General features: G+C 40.7%; 2 protein-coding genes across 3 annotated transcripts; both read left to right on the plus strand.

Moving 5' to 3' along the window:
- The first annotated feature begins 1209 nt into the window (after positions 1–1209).
- Positions 1210–7642, plus strand: supv3l1 (SUV3-like helicase). Its single transcript, XM_028401779.1, has 16 exons — positions 1210–1707; positions 1888–1965; positions 2207–2314; positions 2422–2536; positions 2615–2783; positions 3061–3172; positions 3593–3670; positions 3765–3856; positions 3954–4134; positions 4804–4897; positions 5046–5165; positions 5292–5391; positions 5482–5562; positions 5703–5879; positions 6403–6551; positions 6642–7642. Exons 1-16 carry the CDS (start codon positions 1428–1430, stop codon positions 7027–7029), a joined length of 2322 nt encoding a protein of 773 aa, XP_028257580.1. The 5' UTR covers positions 1210–1427; the 3' UTR covers positions 7030–7642.
- A 365-nt stretch (positions 7643–8007) lies between these two features.
- On the plus strand, positions 8008–14771 carry LOC114433275 (putative hexokinase HKDC1). 2 transcript variants are annotated; one of them, XM_028401755.1, is made up of 21 exons: positions 8008–8206; positions 8783–8945; positions 9082–9239; positions 9341–9463; positions 9546–9641; positions 9827–9926; positions 10315–10498; positions 10584–10739; positions 10808–11041; positions 11174–11315; positions 11380–11536; positions 11682–11830; positions 11924–12043; positions 12218–12313; positions 12533–12632; positions 12844–12950; positions 13032–13198; positions 13311–13466; positions 13560–13647; positions 14035–14180; positions 14287–14771. In XM_028401755.1, exons 1-21 carry the CDS (start codon positions 8144–8146, stop codon positions 14417–14419), a joined length of 2838 nt encoding a protein of 945 aa, XP_028257556.1. In that variant the 5' UTR covers positions 8008–8143; the 3' UTR covers positions 14420–14771. The 2 variants fall into 2 exon arrangements, with proteins under 2 accessions (XP_028257556.1, XP_028257557.1); XM_028401756.1 differs by having other exon boundaries at positions 13035–13198.
- Positions 14772–18748: the final 3977 nt, after the last annotated feature.

Consider the following 18748-nt stretch of genomic DNA (forward strand, 5'->3'; position numbering starts at 1 on the left):
TTGCGTGACTCGAGTCTGTAATGATAGGCACCTAACATTACAGGTCCTGTATAAAGCCAACCAGTTAATTCCCTCAGGCATCTGGGCTTTTGAGCAAACTCCACAGGAACATGAGGACGTCTTTCCAATCATTTTACAGACTTTCTTTCTATGTTTGCAGGTATTTTGAAATTTAGAGGACCCCTGAGCCAGATGTGTAACATTCACCTAACAACACCTAAACAAACCAAATGCATATAATCTAATAGAAACTGCAAAACTATGCCAACACTTGAAATTAATGTGGCCCCTCTTGATGATGACTTTCATCCACCATATAAGAACCCTAAAAACCCTGGCAACAACCCTTATTATAACTAGGAAAAAGGTTTGATTGCTGCAGCTGAAGCATTGCTTTGAATGCTGATGTGAAGGATTGCTCTGAATTGCTGGAGAATCAGAGAAATTCAGAGCTTTGTATGCCTCTGTGTGTCAGCTGTCACCATGGTAACAGCAGAGGAGACCTCAAAAACCACTCCAACTTTGACAGACTGGCATGCGGAAACGATTCGAAATTAGAAAACTCTGAATACAAGTTTGATAGAGCAGCATCTGATGAGTGTATTAAGACTAAAATGGAGTCTGTAGCTTGAAATTACAGAGATACATTTGACAGATGACCCTCATTGAAGGGCCCTCTCATAGACTCCTATGTTAAAAATGACACCGAAATTGCTTAATGTTTGAAAAACTATAATTTTGTTTAAAAACCTGGAATGTCCTTGAGGTGAACTGTGAGGTGAACATTTGATAGTTGAATGGCTGAAATCGGTCTGTATGCTGACGATACGCTGTGCCAAAAAACGTACTGAAGAATAAAAAAGGAAGAAAGAGGGTGAAGAACAATAACGGCAATCAAACTAATTACCAAAGCCAAGCAACAAGCATGTAGCTCTGGTGCAGCGGTGTCCCCAGTGCGGAAGTGAAAAACGTTTCCGGAAGTGAGCTTTATTGCCGCCAGGTGCCGCATGGCCGTGGTCTCCTTCGCTTGTTTTCTGGCTGTTAGCATAGACCGCCGAGTTATGCCACTGAGAAGTCCTTAGCTGTGCCTGTTTATTATTTAATATGTTTTGAGCTTAAATATTTAAATAAAATACGTTTAAGCTAAAACAATACGCTTCACATATATATAAAATATCATCCAAGTTGGTAGGTGATAACCTGCACTTTGAAGACGTTTGTCCCTCTTTAATTTTAGCACAGGCATATTTGTGAGCAGCTACATAGTGGCTGGTCCTGTCACACGTTGTGTTGCCTGTAGGAAGGGAAGTGTTTTGACCGTCCTCTACTGACTATGGTAGTGTTTAATCCACATATTTAGACCTGATGAAGAGTATGGAGAGTCGGAAATAAGTTGCTATACCCGTGGGTACAAACCACCCCCAGCCATGTCGGTAAACCGCTGTGTCTATTTGTTTTCTCGTCTTCGCCGGCACATCAACACCCGGGCTCCTCGTATCAGCGCTGGCAGCTGTCATGCGTTGTCTGGGTCTGATTTGTTACATAGACGACATCAGACTGGTTCTGTAGTATGCATCAGAAGCGTTTCGTCTAACGGCTCTTTCCCAAAGCCTCCGGACACCTCACTGTTTGTCCCCGTGTCTTTAAAGACCAGCTCCACGGCCGATGGGGCTGTGGGACTCGAGCTGACACAGCCGCTTGATAAAAGTGAGTAATTTTTCCAGCGCTGACAGCTGTAGAGTTTGTGCTAAAGTTTGTCCTCATGTTCACTGTCTACCTTGACTGATGTAACAACAGCAGCAGCTGTCTAGTCAACAGGCCAACAATCAGCACAGAAACATGAGGGAAGTTGAATGTAAAGCTTCTTTTTGCTCTCTGCGTCTTCAGGTGAACTGCTGAAAATTCTGAACCGATTTTACAAAAAGAAAGAGATGCAGAAGCTGGCAGCAGACCAGGGCCTGGATGGTGAGAAAATACACTGTCAAATTACCTGATCTTTTTGAACATCATCAACATTAGTTGGCTAGTCTGTAATGCTCTGTTCAGTGAATGATTCAATAATGTAAAAGTTGTCATCATGCAGTAAAAGCTACTTAAATCTTTACTGCATTATAAGAGGTCATTAGCATCAATGCTGCAAGATATTCAAAAGTCTTAATACCTCTTCTCCTCTCCACTTTTTCTATTGTGTTTTTGTCTGTTTCAGCTCGTCTGTTCCACCAGGCCTTCATAAACTTCAGGAAGTATGTCCTGGAGGAGACATCACTCCCAGCTGATCTGCACATCATTCTTAGTGACATTTGCTGTGGAGCAGGTTTGCTTCCTTGTGGTGGAGTTGGATTTGTAACACATTCTGGGGATGTTACATTATCTTAATGTATAAGACCTTTGATTTAATTTTTTTATCTGTTTTTCTTCAAGGTCATGTTGATGACATATACCCATACTTTATGCGTCATGCAAAGCAAATCTTTCCCATGCTGGACTGTATGGATGACCTGAGAAAGATTTCAGACCTCAGAGTTCCTGCTAACTGGTATGGAATACCTAAAAACGTTAAAGTGAGTTAAAATGCTTCTAGGATTAACCACTTGTGTCTGTGTGTGCTCATCAGGTACTCTGAGGCTCGTGCCATCCAAAGGAAGGTGATATTTCATGCTGGTCCTACTAACAGTGGTAAAACCTACCATGCCATCCAGCGCTATCTGGCTGCTAAGTCTGGAGTCTATTGTGGCCCCTTGAAACTGCTGGCACATGAGATTTTTGAGAAGAGCAACAGTGCTGTGAGCATTTGTTTTCTTCTGCTGTCCACCTATTTTACATATCATAATCTTTTCACATGTCTAAAGTATACATTAGTCGCTGCAAAGAGAGAGTGGCTCGAGCACACAATTAACCAAAACTGTCAGTGAACTGTTAGTGCCTACATTGTCTATAGTGTAGATGCAACATATAAAATACAACAAATAGCTGTTTTGTCCATTGTTAGTTCTTATACAAGTACCATACCGAATTAATGGAGTGTGCATAATAGTTTGTTTTCTGTGTGCACTATCCCAGGGTGTACCTTGTGACTTGGTTACTGGAGAGGAGAGGACTTTCGTAGATGTGGATGGCCGACCAGCAAATCATGTGGCCTGTACCATCGAGATGTGCAGTGTCACCACACCTTGTAAGTAGATGTAACACGTACAAGGTGTGATGATTTTGAAAAGTTTTCCATTATTTTAAGTTTAAAGTTAGAGGAGACTCTTTTCCTACCTGTAAAACCTTACACACCCAATATAACATTGAATTATGCCTAATTTGGTTAGAGGAAAATGTGTTGTGGCTATGATCTCTGATGCCAAATATAATGCATTTACAGTCATGTTCAAAAGTTTGTACCCCACTTTTTATTCTATGGTTTTTGTATAAAGGCATTATAAATTCATCTGATTGCAGTGGGTCTTAGTTCTAGGCAAACTTTTTCATCATGCCATTATTTATTTGACAAAAATGAAAAAACACTGAGTATACTGCTTCCATCAAATTTTGTCAATTAAATAAAGTTAAATATTTAGCATGTTTGTTTCTTTTTATGTGTCTGTAGATGAGGTGGCTGTAATCGATGAAATTCAAATGATCAGAGATCTTTCCAGAGGCTGGGCTTGGACCAGAGCACTGCTTGGTTTGTAAACCTCACACAAGATAATATGGCTTAAAAGCTAAAGCTGACCATCACTGTCTAAAACTGGTATTTTCCACTCTGTGTATACATGTAGGTATCTGTGCAGAGGAGATCCATATTTGCGGGGAACCTGCAGCCATAGACTTTATCAGAGAGCTTTTGTTCACCACTGGGGAGGAAATGGAGGTGAGCCTATAACATGTAGCACAGCATGACATTTCTGACGAATCTTTTAGGTTGGTAGCTTTTTTTCAGCTCTTAACCCCAGTTGTCCTCTTTTCAGGTCCGTACCTACCAGCGCTTAACTCCGTTTTCAATCTTGGATTATGCTGTGGAGTCCTTGGACAACCTGAGACCTGGAGACTGCATTGTGTGCTTCAGTAAAAATGACATCTACTCTATTAGTAGACAGATTGAGGCCAGAGGACAGGAATGTGCTGTCATTTATGGGAGCTTACCACCAGGTGAGTGAACGCATGGCTGTTATAATAATAATAATAATAATAATAATAATAATAATACACTGCTCAAAAAAATAAAAGGAACACTAAAATAACACCTCCTAGATCTCATTAAATTAAATATTCCAGTTGAAAATCAAAATTATTAACCCATGGAGGTCTGGATTTGGAACAATACTAAAAATGAAAGTGGAAAAATCACATTACAGGCTGATCCAGCTTGTGTAGAAATTCCTCAAGACAAGTCAAAATAAGGCTCAGTAGTGTGTGTGGCCTCCCCACACCATTACTGACCCACCACCAAACCGGTCATGCTGGAGGATGTTGCAGGCAGTAGAACATTCTCCACGGCGTCTCCAGGTGACGTGACAGGCTGATTTCACAGAAGTGTGACTGACTTGGAGTTACATTGTGTTCTTTTTTTGAGCAGTATACATTTTGTTTGTTGGTACCTTTGCTTAATTGAGGCATTTCATTTTTCACTCTTCTAAGTTCTGAATGAGATCATACTCCCGGAAATTACCTAAATATTTGGATTAATAAATAAATATAAAAAATATTTAAATTGCATGTTTCTTCCCGATTATCTTTGTAAACATAATTTTGTATTTTAAACATGTTCAACATTGATTTTAAACCTTTATTTTGGTTTTGGTTTTGTATAACTTATAGGCACCAAGTTGTCCCAGGCCAAGAAGTTCAATGACCCTGATGACCCCTGTAAGATCCTGGTGGCTACAGATGCTATTGGGATGGGCCTTAACCTGTAAATATCCACATTCTTTTATCCAGGAGGGTTGTCATGTCATGTTACAAAATTATATAAATTATACGTTTCTGCAAATTGTATTATCATTTATTACCATTACCATTTATTTAGATTTGCATTAATTCATTTCTCTCTCTCCATTAAGGAGTATAAAACGTATCATCTTCAACAGTCTGGTAAAGCCTAACATTAATGAGAAAGGGGAGAAGCAGATGGAGACCATCAGCACATCGCAGGCTCTACAGATCGCTGGCCGTGCTGGGAGGTCAGTCTCACTTTTGTCTCACCTTCCCCCCAACCTGAAACATTAGAGGTGGCTCAGAAGACAGAATTCAAATGAGCTTTTTGTCTGCATTAATAACTTTCTTCTTTTGTCTGTTACTTGCTGCAGGTTCTCTTCCAAGTTTAAAGAGGGAGAGGTTACAACCATGCACAAGGATGATCTTCTTGTCTTAAAGGAGATACTCAGCCACTCCGTAGATCCCATAGAGGTGATCATCTCATACACAGGCTGACCTCAAATATCATTGTTTATTCCACAAATTTTTTTTTCTGATGGTTTTGTCTATCCTCTGTGTCAGACTGCTGGTCTCCATCCAACTGCAGAGCAGATAGAGATGTTTGCCTATCATCTACCTGATTCTACACTGTCCAACCTTGTTGTGAGTCCCTTCATCTAATTAACATGTTAACACATTGAAACCACTTCAGTCAAAGCCATGTGTTAACACACAAAAGATACCTCACTTCAAGTGTGTTTGAAGTCACCAGTGTGGGTAATCACAATTTTGCCTCCTTTCAGGACATATTTGTGAACCTGTCTCAAGTGGACGGTCTGTATTTCGTCTGCAACATCGATGACTTCAAGTTCCTGGCTGATATGATTCAGCATATACCACTTAACCTTAGGTCACGCTATGTCTTCTGTACTGCTCCCATCAACAAAAAACAGCCTTTTGTATGCACCTCCTTCCTGAAGGTAAGGCGCCATTGAGTTTTATAGATTTTATAGATGTTGATCTGTGCCTCACTTTATGGTTATACTGTCAATCAGATAAAACAAGATTAGCTCCAGAATAAAGTTCTTAATAAGCAACCTTTGAGATCCAGAGTGTAGTTCTCAGAGGGTGTACAACAATGATTAATACTATGCTCATGTCTGCCAGATTATTCAACATGTGTAATAGATGTGGGTGTTACGTGTGCTCTGAAATAAACAAATACTGGAACTCATTCTCATAAGTAGTTAGTAGTATTACTGTATTACTGTAACAGACAACGGCTGTTCTGACTGTCAAGCTCTCCCTTCCTTTTTAGCCTTTTACAATAAAAGCTTGCAGCACCCAATGATAACAGAACAGAAACATACATACCATAATGTTAGTGTTGAACACTGAATAAAGCAGTGGTCATGCATTTATACTGGTAATCCCTCGAGACAATGTCTGCAGCCTGTCATGTGCAGCTTTGTTGCTCTCTTTTGAATCTTGTGTCTCTCTCAGTTTGCCCGTCAGTTCAGTCGAGATGAACCCCTGACATTTGACTGGGTCTGCCGCCATGTCAGCTGGCCTCTGCCTCCACCAAAAAACATTAAAGACCTGGTTCACTTAGAAGCCGTCCATGATGTGCTGGATCTCTACCTCTGGTTAAGGTAACTTCATATTTCCATTTCTCTAAGTCAGGTTTTGTTGATGAATGCTTGCCATCCTAAACCTTGGTGCTGTTTAATGTCTGTCTCTAGCTACCGCTTCATGGACATGTTTCCAGACACAGCCCCAGTCCGTGAAATCCAGCGGCAGCTTGATGACATCATCGAAGAAGGTGTCCGAAACATCACCCGTCTCATCAGAGCCACTGAGCCAGCCCTCACAAACCTACAGACACTGAGCAACCAAGGGCTAACACATGGTAGCAGTGGAACTGGCAGCAGTAGTTTTCAGACCAGACGCAGAGGTCAAAGGGAAGAAAAAGGCTCTGCAGAGATGATGAACAGCTCTCTGGCTAGTCGTCTGGTGAAAGACGGGCTGCTGACTCCTGATTTGCTCCAGCAGCTTCAGAGGGAATGGTCTTTAGATCGAGTTGCTACAGAACAGCAGGACAAAGGGAAAAGAAAAAAGAAGAAGAAATGAAGAGACCAATAGATACGTGTTGGCCATTGTCTGCACTGATAGAGATCTGAACTGATACAGGTCTTGGAAACATTCAGTGGCATATTGGTAATGACTAAAAGCAGGAATGACTGCACCTTTTCCAATATGTCACAGTAAGCGCCACATAAAAACACCAAAGTGGAAGTTTGGATATAAAGACTTTATCTTCTGACATAGCCTACTTGCTTAACCTGCAGCAAATCGAACTTTCAACCTACTCTCTTGCTCTGTCTTGTACTTCTGGCTGCTCTTGGTTTGTACTTTTAAAGGATCCGGTATTGGTAACATACAGACTCACACTAGATGCTAATTTCAAAACTGACTAACTAGCAGCTAGTTCGTTTGCAAGCAGTTGGATCATCAGAGGTCATTGTGGGAGATGCCGTGTCAGAGGTACTGCAAGTTGATGAGCATGGAATGCTTAGATAAAGTAGAGTTTGCACTGTATGCAGGGCTGTTGGTTCAGGCAGGACTTAAATAGTCATTTCTATGGACATTTCAGCATACCCCAAACAGAGAAATGAGTGAAGCCGTGTTTTCACAAAGGTACTGTACCTTTTTTCATGATAGTCAATAAAAATATTTTAACTGGTTTGGTTTTATGTTTACAGTATGTAAAATAGTGCAAAACATTATGCATCATAAAATGTAATATTTTCAGTTATCATGTTTGTATGTAGTCTTGCTTTCTTTTGGCATTTCAAGGTGTCTCAGAAGTACAGTTATGGGTCTGTTGTAAGGCATTAACAAGTACTGTATATTTATTGGATTTTATATTTCTACTTTTGCTAAGAGGCCTGTGTGTGAATATTTATTATGGAAAAGCTGCAGAACATACCGTAATGAAACTAAAATTAAGGGAAGCGCCAGCTATAAGACAGACAGAGTGAATAGGAGGATCATAGAATTGGGTTTGGCTCTTTGTTAATCATTGAGTCAGTGCAGTTTGGTCTCTGCTCGGTGCAGTCAGTGGGTGGATCAGTGAGAGCCTAACTGAGAGCGACAAAAAGGCATTTTCTGTTCCGTTTGTGTGAAAACTGAACACTTTTCAAAAGTGTGTTTTCAAGTTTTCAAGTGTGTTTTCAACACGAAGATGCTAGCTGTTCATCTGATTTCGTTCTTCTTCTCCAAACTCAAGGAGGACCCCACAAAGAAGGTGAGAGTGACACAAACCTCGTCAATCAAACTGCAGGCTATTAATACTAGCTGATCTATGCTAAAGTTCAACTGAGTTTAGAGCCAGTTACTTAAAGGATTTGTCACTTATAAAAGTGAAAGTGGCTAATGAACTTATTGCATCTGTTTTGGATTTGATTGAAAATCAGTTTCATTCACCACCATGTTAGATTGTGCAGTCCTGACAACCTGTGCTGCACAGTTTTGTTCAAACAAATATGACATGATTAATCTGATTTACAGAGTAATAGAGTGACACATTTTTAATATTTGCTTTAAAGATTTTGCAAACCTGACTTCTCTTAAGACATACAGCAGTCGACTGTAATAAGATGATCAAGAGGCTGTAATCAGTGGTTACTGTGTCACCGTTTGTGATTTTCGGGCAATCATTAACGTCTTTCTTTTTCCCTGTCACTGCTTCTCAATACAAATTAAACGTGACACTCCTGTAAGCAACACTGTACACTTACTAACAGCACAGACACAGTCATATCATAGTCTGTGTGGGACAATGATGTTTCCTTCTCAGCATTAAATCTTTTTTTTTTTTTAGGTGGACAGGTTTCTGTATGCAATGCGTCTCCATGACGACCAGCTAAGTGACATCTCGGCTCGTTTCCAGGCTGAAATGAAGAAGGGGCTCTCAGCTGAAAGCAACGCCGCTGCAGCAGTAAAGATGCTGCCGACACATGTCCGCTCCACTCCTGATGGATCAGGTCACTCACGTTTAGTTTGTTGTTTTACTGATATTTATGTCTGTTTAGACGTCTACAAAAAGAACAATATATAATAGAGCCACTGAAGTTCTGAAGAAAACAGCAAGATTTTCTTTGTCTTTTTTTACTCCTGCAGAGAAAGGACAGTTTTTGGCACTGGATATTGGAGGATCAAAGTTCAAGGTGCTCCAAGTTAAAGTGAGAGAGGGCATAGGGATTAGGAAGGGTGGAGTGGAGATGGAGGAGAAGACATACCCGATGCCAAAGGAGCTGCTGATTGGGAAAGGATCTGAGGTGCAGAATTTGGTTTTATTTGTTGGCAAAATGTCTGGTGTTTAAATAGTATTCGAAAAGTTTTCTGCCTTCTCTCTCTTATTTGTAATATTTGTTTGTAGTTATTTGACCATGTCTCAGAGTCCTTAAAGGACTTCATGCAAGAGAAGAGTATCAGTATGGAGAAGAAACACCCTCTGGCCTTCACTTTCTCTTTCCCCTGTGAACAGACCACTTTAGATCAGGTATGACACTCTAGACATTCACTTATTGTTTTCATAAATCTTTTTTTCCTCTCTTCAAATTTTCTTAATTTCTTCTCTGTAGGGAATGTTGTTGAGCTGGAGTAAAAACTACAGGGCGCGAGGCCTCCAGGGAAAAGACGTGGTGCAGGCCCTCAGAGAAGCTATTGACAGAACTGGGGTAAAATACCAACATTCATTCAAAACATTTACACGAGAAACCAGAGGCAGACTATACATATGGACTCTGTTACTATAAGGACTAAACAACATACACTGAGCATTAGCTGCCCTCTGTGTTCATATAGATTCTATACACTCCTACTGTAATTATCACCTGGATGAACTCTCTGCACATCACTGCAGGGTATGGACATAGACGTGTCAGCTATGGTAAATGACACAGTGGCAACCATGATGACCTGTGGTTTTGATGATCGGTACTGTGAAGTGGGACTTATTATTGGTAAGTACAATTGTTACTTGTTATAGTTCCTTGACCTTTCATTTGATTTAATAGAAATATGTATAAAAGTTGCATATTACATTAAAAAGAAAAAGGCATGCAATATGAACCAAATAATGAACTGAAACATGTTTTGGCAAGCTGTCATTACACATGATCTGCACCTGAAGTGAACCTACTGCGCCCTCTAGTGGTGTACCATCTGTGTGCATGTTTAGAGGCAGGTTGAGTATTATCTTATATATATTGTCTTGAATTAGAAGTCTTAATTTAAGGTCAGTTTATGTTGACTATATTTTTCAGAGGTTTAAAGATACAAATTTGAGTTTGCTGGGCATCTCTATTTGTAATGATCTAATTTTGTGCGTTTCTATATATTTGTTTATAGGCACTGGCACCAATGCCTGTTACATGGAGGAGTTGCGTCACGTTGATCTGGTGGAGGGGGATGAGGGCAGGATGTGTGTGAACACAGAGTGGGGTGCCTTTGGAGATGATGGAGCCCTAAATGATTACATAACACAGTTTGACAGAGACGTCGACGCAGCTTCTGTAAACCCTGGAAAACAGATGTGGGGTCTTATCTCCAGACGTGAAATGATGTGGTACAGTGTGACAACATGTCAACCTTTGACGTCTGTGTGTCCCTAATTGCAGCTTTGAGAAGATGGTCAGTGGTATGTACCTAGGTGAGTTAGTGAGGCTGGTTGTGTTGAAGATGGCTAAACGAGGACTGCTGTTTGATGGAAGTGTGTCTAATGCCCTGAGGACCAAAGGCAGGATTACCACTGCAGATGTGGCAGCAATGGAACAGTAAGTTATCTCTGTCTCTCTGTGCCCCACGGTCTCTGTCCGGTGTTCTAAATGTTCATGTTTGTCAGGTACAAGAATGGTCTCAACAACACCAGAGACATTCTGATGGCGCTTGATTTGAACCCATCACATGATGACTGCATCGCTGTTCAGCATGTCAGCACCATCGTTTCCTTCAGGTCCTCAAATCTGGTGGCTGCAGGTCTGGCTGCCATCTTAACCCGGATCAAGCAAAACCGGAATTTAAGGTCACTGAGGATAACTGTAGGCGTTGATGGAACTGTGTACAAGACACACCCACAGTAAGTTAATGCAGCCCCTTCTTATGATGGTGGTACACAGTTATTGTTATACGTTTTTAGATAATCCAATAATAGCAATCAATCACACCGTACCTGTGTGTGACGGTATGTATGTTGCTGCTTCTGTTTCAGGTATCCTAAACGTCTGCACAAAGTTGTGAGGCGGTTGCTTCCTGAGTGCCATGTCAGATTTGTGCTCTCAGACAGCGGCAGCAGCAAAGGTGCTGCCTTAGTAACAGCAGTCGCCCAACGACTGGCATCACTGAAGCGACAGGTGTGTGTGAGCTTGTGCATGAGTGTATGTAATTAGTGCCTTCACTGAGTCTGTGGTATTTCAGGTGGTGGAGACACTGTCTCCCTTCAGACTGAACCAAGCGCAGCTCCAGCTGGTGAAGGCCAGGATGAGGGAGGGGCTGGAGGCAGGCCTGAAGATGAAAGGTTCCTCTACAGTCAAGATGCTGCCTTCATTTGTGTACCATACGCCTGATGGCACAGGTAGGAGACAGAAGCTGAACATACACCTCTGCTGAAAACACACACACAAGCAAGATAATTATCACATTAATGCATCACAGCACTGTCCCATCACCCAGTCAGAAACGTTTTAATTTAAAAACACATCATTTCTGTGTTTCTATAGAACATGGGAAATACCTTGCCTTGGACTTGGGAGGAACCAACTTCAGAGCTTTGCTGGTGAAATTTAAAAAAGGTCTGCAACAGAATGCACGACTTTATCATAAAATCTACACCATACCGCTGGAGACAATGCAGGGAACTGGAGAAGAGGTAAACACATACTCTATGCTTTACTTAGGCCCACAGCACCATGATGCATCTCATGCACAGTTGTCTTTTCCTTCTCCCTGTGCATGTCTCTAGTTGTTCGATCACATAGCACAATGTGTCAGCGACTTCCTGGACTACATGGGGATGAAGAACGCTCACCTTCCTGCAGGATTTACCTTCTCTTTCCCCTGCGAGCAGACAGCCATAGACACAGTAAGGGTGCACTCCAGAGTTTGGGATTGTGACTATTGTGACAGACACAATCTGTTACAGCCACAGAAAGCGTAGGAATAATGCGTTTTCTGTGGCTGATCATTTAGTATTTATTTACTGTAAAACACACAGACTAACACAGAAGCTTTATTTTATAACTTTTTGTAAACTTAGGGCACACTGGTGACCTGGACCAAAGGCTTCAAGGCAACAGACTGTGAAGGACATGATGTTGTTAGCATGCTGCGGGAGGCCATCAAAAGACGCAACGTGAGTTTCATAATAAGGAGTTTTGCAATTGCAAATAATAATTCCGTAGTCTTGCAACAATGCAAAAGTTGACCTAATACACACTGGTCCACTAAAAACTTTAAAAGCAGTTAAAAATAGTAGTTGACTTGTATATGCATGCATTTTTAAGGACACATCCTGCAGAAAAACCATTGTAAATAATGTGTGTGTTTGTGTGCCTGATGTGTGTTCCTGCAGGAGTATAACTTGGACATAGTAGCAGTAGTTAATGACACAGTTGGGACGATGATGAGCTGCGCGTATGAAGACCCCCGATGTGAAGTTGGACTGATTGCAGGTATGTGATGAAGACATGTTGGATAGGCTTTATTTATTTAAAGTAGTTTTAACATAGTTTATAAAGCTTGATTTCAGGATTGTTGTACTGGGTGTTTGTGTGTGTCTGCCGTAGCTCAAGAAGTGCACTGACCATTATCTGTTTGACAAGCAGTTTATTAGAATTTTACATGGCTGCTGTATTGTTAACATAATATGTTTCTGCTTGACAGGAACTGGCACCAATGTTTGTTACATGGAGGAACTGAAAAATATTCAGAAAACAAAAGAAAACACAGGGACTATGAAACGAGACGATGGAATACCCGAAGGAGAGCAGGTGAGGGTTGTCTGTGAGCTGTCCTGATGTTTAATGAATTTTTGGATCTTATTTAAGGCCCTTGATGGTTTTTGCTCTCAGCAGGATGATGGCACAGAAAGAGAGAAAAAGGAGGGAGATGCTGAGATATCAAAGATGTGTATAAACACAGAGTGGGGAGGTCTGGGAGATGATGGCTCTCTGGATGATATCGCTACACCTTATGACAAAGAGGTAGACCAAAACTCGATCAACCCTGGAAAGCAAAGGTGAGAGACACTCACAGTATAGAATACCTGCTTGTGTAACCTGGATTCTTGAGCGTGCATGTTGATTTCAGATTTGTTGAGGTGTTCAATGACCCTTTGTGTTCTTGTTTAGGTTTGAAAAGCTGACCAGTGGGATGTATTTAGGTGAAATTGTCCGACAAGTGGTACTGGATTTAACCAGAGGGGGTTTGCTGTTCAGAGGTCATGTCACTGAACCACTAAAAACACCCGGAATATTCCAAACAAAGTTTCTGTCACAAATAGAGAGGTATAGAAACCCTCATGTCTAAATAAACATAGACAAATATGTCACTGTATCACCACCAGTGTTAATGTGTGTGTGTGCCTGATCTCTCTGCAGTGACCGCCTGGCTCTGCTGCAGGTCCGATCCATTCTACAGCAGCTGGGACTGGACAGCACCTGTCATGACAGCATCATTGTCAAGGAGGTAGAGAGAAAAATAAAAATAATAAACAGCAGATATTCAAGTGTAATACTGAAAGTGCTTAATCACTTATGGCATGTTAATGTTAGGTTCTTGTTAGTGAACACATGCAAAACCACGTTTGAATATGGATGGCTGTGACTACTCATCACTCAAACATCTGTCCCTCTTACCAAATGTTCACATTATTTTTCGGACTGAATTTTGTCTGAAATAGTAGAGAGAGGTTAAAAGTTTAAATGTTTAGAAAATCATGTTGAAACCTCACTTTGACGTTGAGTAAGATTTTTTTTTCTCTGCTGTGTGTGTTGAGTATTGTATTGTCCAGTTCAGCAAGTCGTGGCACAAACAGACTGATAACTGTTGCAATAATGATAAATGTTTCGATAGGTGTGCAAAGCCGTATCACACCGTGCAGCTCAGCTGTGTGGGGCAGGCATGGCGGCTGTGGTGGATAAGATCAGGGAGAACCGAGGACTGGACCATCTAAAAATCACAGTGGGGGTGGACGGTGCTCTCTACAAACTTCATCCACAGTGAGTTATTGTTTAGTGCCGTCAAAGTGTTAAGTTGATAATATTTCGGTTATGTTGATTTGCTTCATTGAATGTCAAGCTAATGTTCTTTTGTTGCTGTCTTTAGTTTCTCACAGGTTCTCCAGAAGACTGCCAGAGGTTTGGCTCCTCAGTGTGATGTGACCTTCATGCCATCAGAAGAAGGCAGTGGGAAAGGCGCTGCCCTCATTACAGCTGTGGCCAAACAGAATCAGCCGTAAACTGACAGAAAATCTGATTTGACAAAATCAGGATTTGTAGTTGTTGTCTTGTGTTTTTTTTTTTTTTTTTTACCTTTTTTGCCCTTTGGATTTGCCCCATCTGTTCAATACTGTTCTCATCAGTGCTGACTTCCTGTACTGGTTTGAGAGTCTCACACTGTGTGTGAAACAATGCTGTGGGAAGAAGATGGAAGAACTGCTGTCAGCTATTAAACCCCTGAATCCAGAGTCCTTTCTAAATGTTTAAAGAGCCGGGTTTAGTCCAATTCTGTGCTACACTAATATACAATACTGTACAGTCCCTTATGTTCATGGTTCCACATTGTGGACATGTTATAGGCAACATGCTGAGCCCCACGTTAGGGTCTATGACATGCAGGTTTACACCAAACTTATTTGTTCATCAAATTTTGTTGCATTTTGTATGAAAACAGGCAATAAAATGTGTTTGTGTCATTCAGCTGTATCTCAGAATTGATGAAGGGCAGGAGGAGGACTGGAATGCTGCTGACCATATTTCCAAACAATAGAAACCTCCTACACCCTGTTCTGACTCTCTGCCTTGTGATCACCAGTCTGCCTGTCTCTCTGTTAGCCGTCTGTTGGTACATGTGTGCCACTCTAGTCATTCTGTCTGCTTTATCTGTCTGGCTGGAGCTTTGCCCAGTGGCCGGTGTATTTATCAGTCTGTATCCTGCATTAGCAGAACACACCGAAGATCAGGAAAATCCACTGAAGCACCTCAAAGTTTCAGATGTTTAATCTTAAAATAGAACTGGAGATGGTGCTCTTTTTAGCATTGGTAGTAAAATTTCTGTCTGTGGAGATTATGCAAATATATATATATATATATATATATATATATATATATATATATATATATATATATTTGCATAATCTATATATATATATAACACACACAACACTACTGATTGGGCAATACTGGAGTGGTGAATGAACGACTGGTGAAATGATCAGTGTAATGCTAATCCATTCATGACAGATTAGATATTGTGTGCAGGATGAAGGCAGGCTTTAGCAGAGTTTAATAATAAAATAAATTCAGCAAAGCTAAATCATAAAGTCACAGAAGAGAACCAATGACACAGGAAATGAAAACAACTAAGAATGGATTAAAGAAAGGCAGAAAATGTAAAGAAACTGCGTGCTAACAGGAGTGAAACAGTAGCTAATCTGGCAGGGATTAACATGTGAGAATGCTACCAGCTGAGCGCTACGTCACTCAAACACACACATGGTAATCCCATGCTGTCCTAGTAGTGACCTAATATCTTCACAGTTGAACCACTGACTCTGCAGCTTCACAGCACACACAAACCCAGCTGTGCTCCTGAGCACTGACACTGGCGCTGCCACGCTTCCCTCTCCGTTCATGTTCTGTTTTTCCACTTCTCCTTCCTGTCTACGAGCCCTCACACTGTGACATCAGGTTTTCCCTGAAGAGGCATTCCTCAGAGAGGAAGGCGTGTGAGTTAAAACGCACTTTATTTGTGTTGAAGGCTCTGTCAGTAAGTGTGTGTGTGTCTCCCTCTGTAAAGCAACAATAAGAGCTTTGACACACTTGTCACTTACGCATAGGCACACACACACACACTTGCACACACAACTAGAAATGGTTTCCAGTATATAAACAGAGTGGAGCTCCTGGTTCCTCGGAAAGATTAGAATTGCACTTCCTTTGGTAGTATTTCAATTAGAATTTATTTTTGGGGAACTCGGACAGACTGATTCATTTTCTGCACCAATAAAATGAATCAAAGCTTGCAGCCTAGATTTGAGCCTCTACATGGAGTGGACCAAAGAGCGAGACAGCACGATGCTCCAAAACACCATTGTGATGATACCTGCTGGGTGCCAGCTGCACTGGACAACGGGATGCCTTCATCACTGAAGGTAATGCAATGATTGGTAGGTGTGTAATGTGTTTGTATCTATCTGCAGTGAGACCCTTTGTCAACAGGTAGCTACTTGCTAATTGTTACACTTTTTCACATACATCATAACCATTTATTTTCCACACTGAATATGGCACGTTTTCATCAGCAGCACTTTTCCACAGTTACAGGAGTCTATTAAATTCTTCTCTGATTCACTGAATCACAGGACTATGCTAACAGGCAGGTAATATAGTTGGAATTAGCTCCAACGTAAATAATAAATGTTCCACTGCGTCTGTTCTTTTTGAGGCTCCAGACAACAGACCGCTTGTTGTTGTGATGATGTCATGTCTTTCTGAAAGGACAGCAGAGCTTGAGAGACTCTCTGAAGGGACGATTGACTGGCTTTTCATACATTATGGATAAGCAGGTTTATTGAACAATGGCAGTGACAGGTGTGTGCTCCTCCATTGGGTTACTCAGCACTTTTACAAGGCAGAAAGGCAAATCCAAATAAACATAATTTGAACAGAACATTTGAAATCAATCAAAAACAGATGGGAGCGTCTTAGGGTCCTTCTGATTTTAGAATGTTCAAGACTGCTAGTCCATAGAACCAGAACCGAAAAATCCTCTGAACATAATCAAGGTGTCAATGAAAGATGGAAATATTGTTCCAATATGTTTTAGGGGTAATCTTTTACCTGGCCTCTGAATCTGACTTGGAAGAAAGTATTGTTGCTATAAAATTTAATATTAGCATCAGCCTAACCATCAATAAAATATTAACAGGCAGATAAGTTGAGGCAGACTAAGGCCCCGTTCACTGGGGTGTGAACGGGACCTAAATCACACTAAAAAGTTTAATTTACTCATTAATTCCTGATGTGCAGGTCTCTGCATTTACGTGTACAAATATGTGCATGGATTGATATTGACCAAAATGATTTGGATAATATCAGTTCATTGGCAAAAATCACACTTTATCTCATGGGAAATTGTACTCAATAGACCCAAACACACAGCAAGATAGGAAAACATTACAACAGCGAAGCCTCCTCCAGCAGATACTGGAAAGAATTCCACTGAGCCGAGAATCCGCGGTACGTTCAGTCATTGTGCTCCTTACGACCAAAGTAAGCGCTGGAAGAACCTAAGGCAGGTTGATTTGCACAGACATACATTTAAATGTGGAATTGTCCGGTCAAGTCAAACTATTGTTCTTCACCCTCTTTCTTCTTCTTCTTGTTCTTCTTCTTTTTTATTCTTCAGTACGTTTTTGGCGCAGCGTATCTTCAGCATACATTGACCGATTTCAGCCAACTATCAAAATGTTCATCTCACAGAGGACATTCCGGGTCAACTTCAAGTTTTTTTAAACAAAATTATAGTTTTTCAAACATTAAGCAATTTCGGACTCATTTTTAACATGGGAGTCTATGAGAGAGCCCTTCAACGAGGGTCATCTCCTCCTACAAATTTCAAGCTACAGACTCCATTTTAGTCTTAATACACTCATCAGATGCTGCTCTATCAAACTTGTATTCAGAGTTTTCTAATTCCGAATCGTTTCCGCACACCAGGCTCTCAAAGTTGGAGTGCTTTTTGAGGTCTCCTCTGCTCTTACCATGATGACAGACAGACACACAGAGGCATACACAGCTCTGAATTGCTCTGATTCTCCAGCAATTCAGAGCAATCCTTCACATCAGCATTCAAAGCAATGCTTCAGCTGCAGCATTCAAACTTGCATTTTCTTCAGGAAATTCCCTTTCTAGTGTTTTTTCTGCTGCTGTTCTACAGTATGTGTGAAAACATGCACTAGTGTGTGATATATTCCAGTCACAGGTTAATTTGCACAGACACATTTTTTAACTTATAATCACTGATGTGACTTTTCTGAACTTATTTGTCCTGTTTAATTAGTTTGATTGCTGCTAGGCAATCAAACTCTTGTTCTTCACCCTCTTTCTTCTTCTTTTTCCTATCTTCATAATATTACATTTTCTACTTTTCAAAATAAGCGCTTCATCTTTCTAAATTCTTAACTGTGTTTCAGCAAATTAAATTCAGATTGCAGATTATCCAGCAATTCAGAGCAATCCTTCACATCAGCATTTAAAGCAATGCTTCAGCTGCAGCAATCAAACTTGCATTTTCTTCAGGAAATGCCCTTTTCTAGTTCTAATGTTGATATGCACTGCTTTGTGACCTTAACATAAGAACATTTGAAGGACAAAGCTACTTTAAATGTTTGCTTCATTATTATTTTGAAGCAGTTTGTGCATCTGTTATCAATACATATTTCAAACATGGCTGGTTTGTGCCTAATCACTACTTACCAGCTTAACCTGTTAGAATGAAGGAGTTAACTTGACTGATGATTTGTCAGTATCATTTTAGAACAATGTGGTGATTTAGAGTCAACATG

The sequence above is a fragment of the Parambassis ranga genome, chromosome 3 (genome assembly GCF_900634625.1).
Source record: "Parambassis ranga chromosome 3, fParRan2.1, whole genome shotgun sequence".
In the NCBI taxonomy this organism is placed as follows: domain Eukaryota; kingdom Metazoa; phylum Chordata; class Actinopteri; family Ambassidae; genus Parambassis; species Parambassis ranga.

What these genes read in the sequence shown, in the direction of transcription:
- supv3l1 (XM_028401779.1), top strand. Translation starts at nt 1,428, where the DNA reads ATGTCGGTAAACCGCTGTGTCTATTTGTTTTCTCGTCTTCGCCGGCAC. An exon ending in TGACATTTGCTGTGGAGCAG is followed by an intron (nt 2,315 to 2,421) that starts GTTTGCTTCCTT and finishes TTTTTCTTCAAG; the next exon opens with GTCATGTTGATGACATATAC. An exon ending in CTCAGAGTTCCTGCTAACTG is followed by an intron (nt 2,537 to 2,614) that starts GTATGGAATACC and finishes TGTGCTCATCAG; the next exon opens with GTACTCTGAGGCTCGTGCCA.
- LOC114433275 (XM_028401755.1), top strand. Translation starts at nt 8,144, where the DNA reads ATGCTAGCTGTTCATCTGATTTCGTTCTTCTTCTCCAAACTCAAGGAG. An exon ending in TGAAGTGGGACTTATTATTG is followed by an intron (nt 9,927 to 10,314) that starts GTAAGTACAATT and finishes ATTTGTTTATAG; the next exon opens with GCACTGGCACCAATGCCTGT. An exon ending in TGAAGTTGGACTGATTGCAG is followed by an intron (nt 12,633 to 12,843) that starts GTATGTGATGAA and finishes TCTGCTTGACAG; the next exon opens with GAACTGGCACCAATGTTTGT.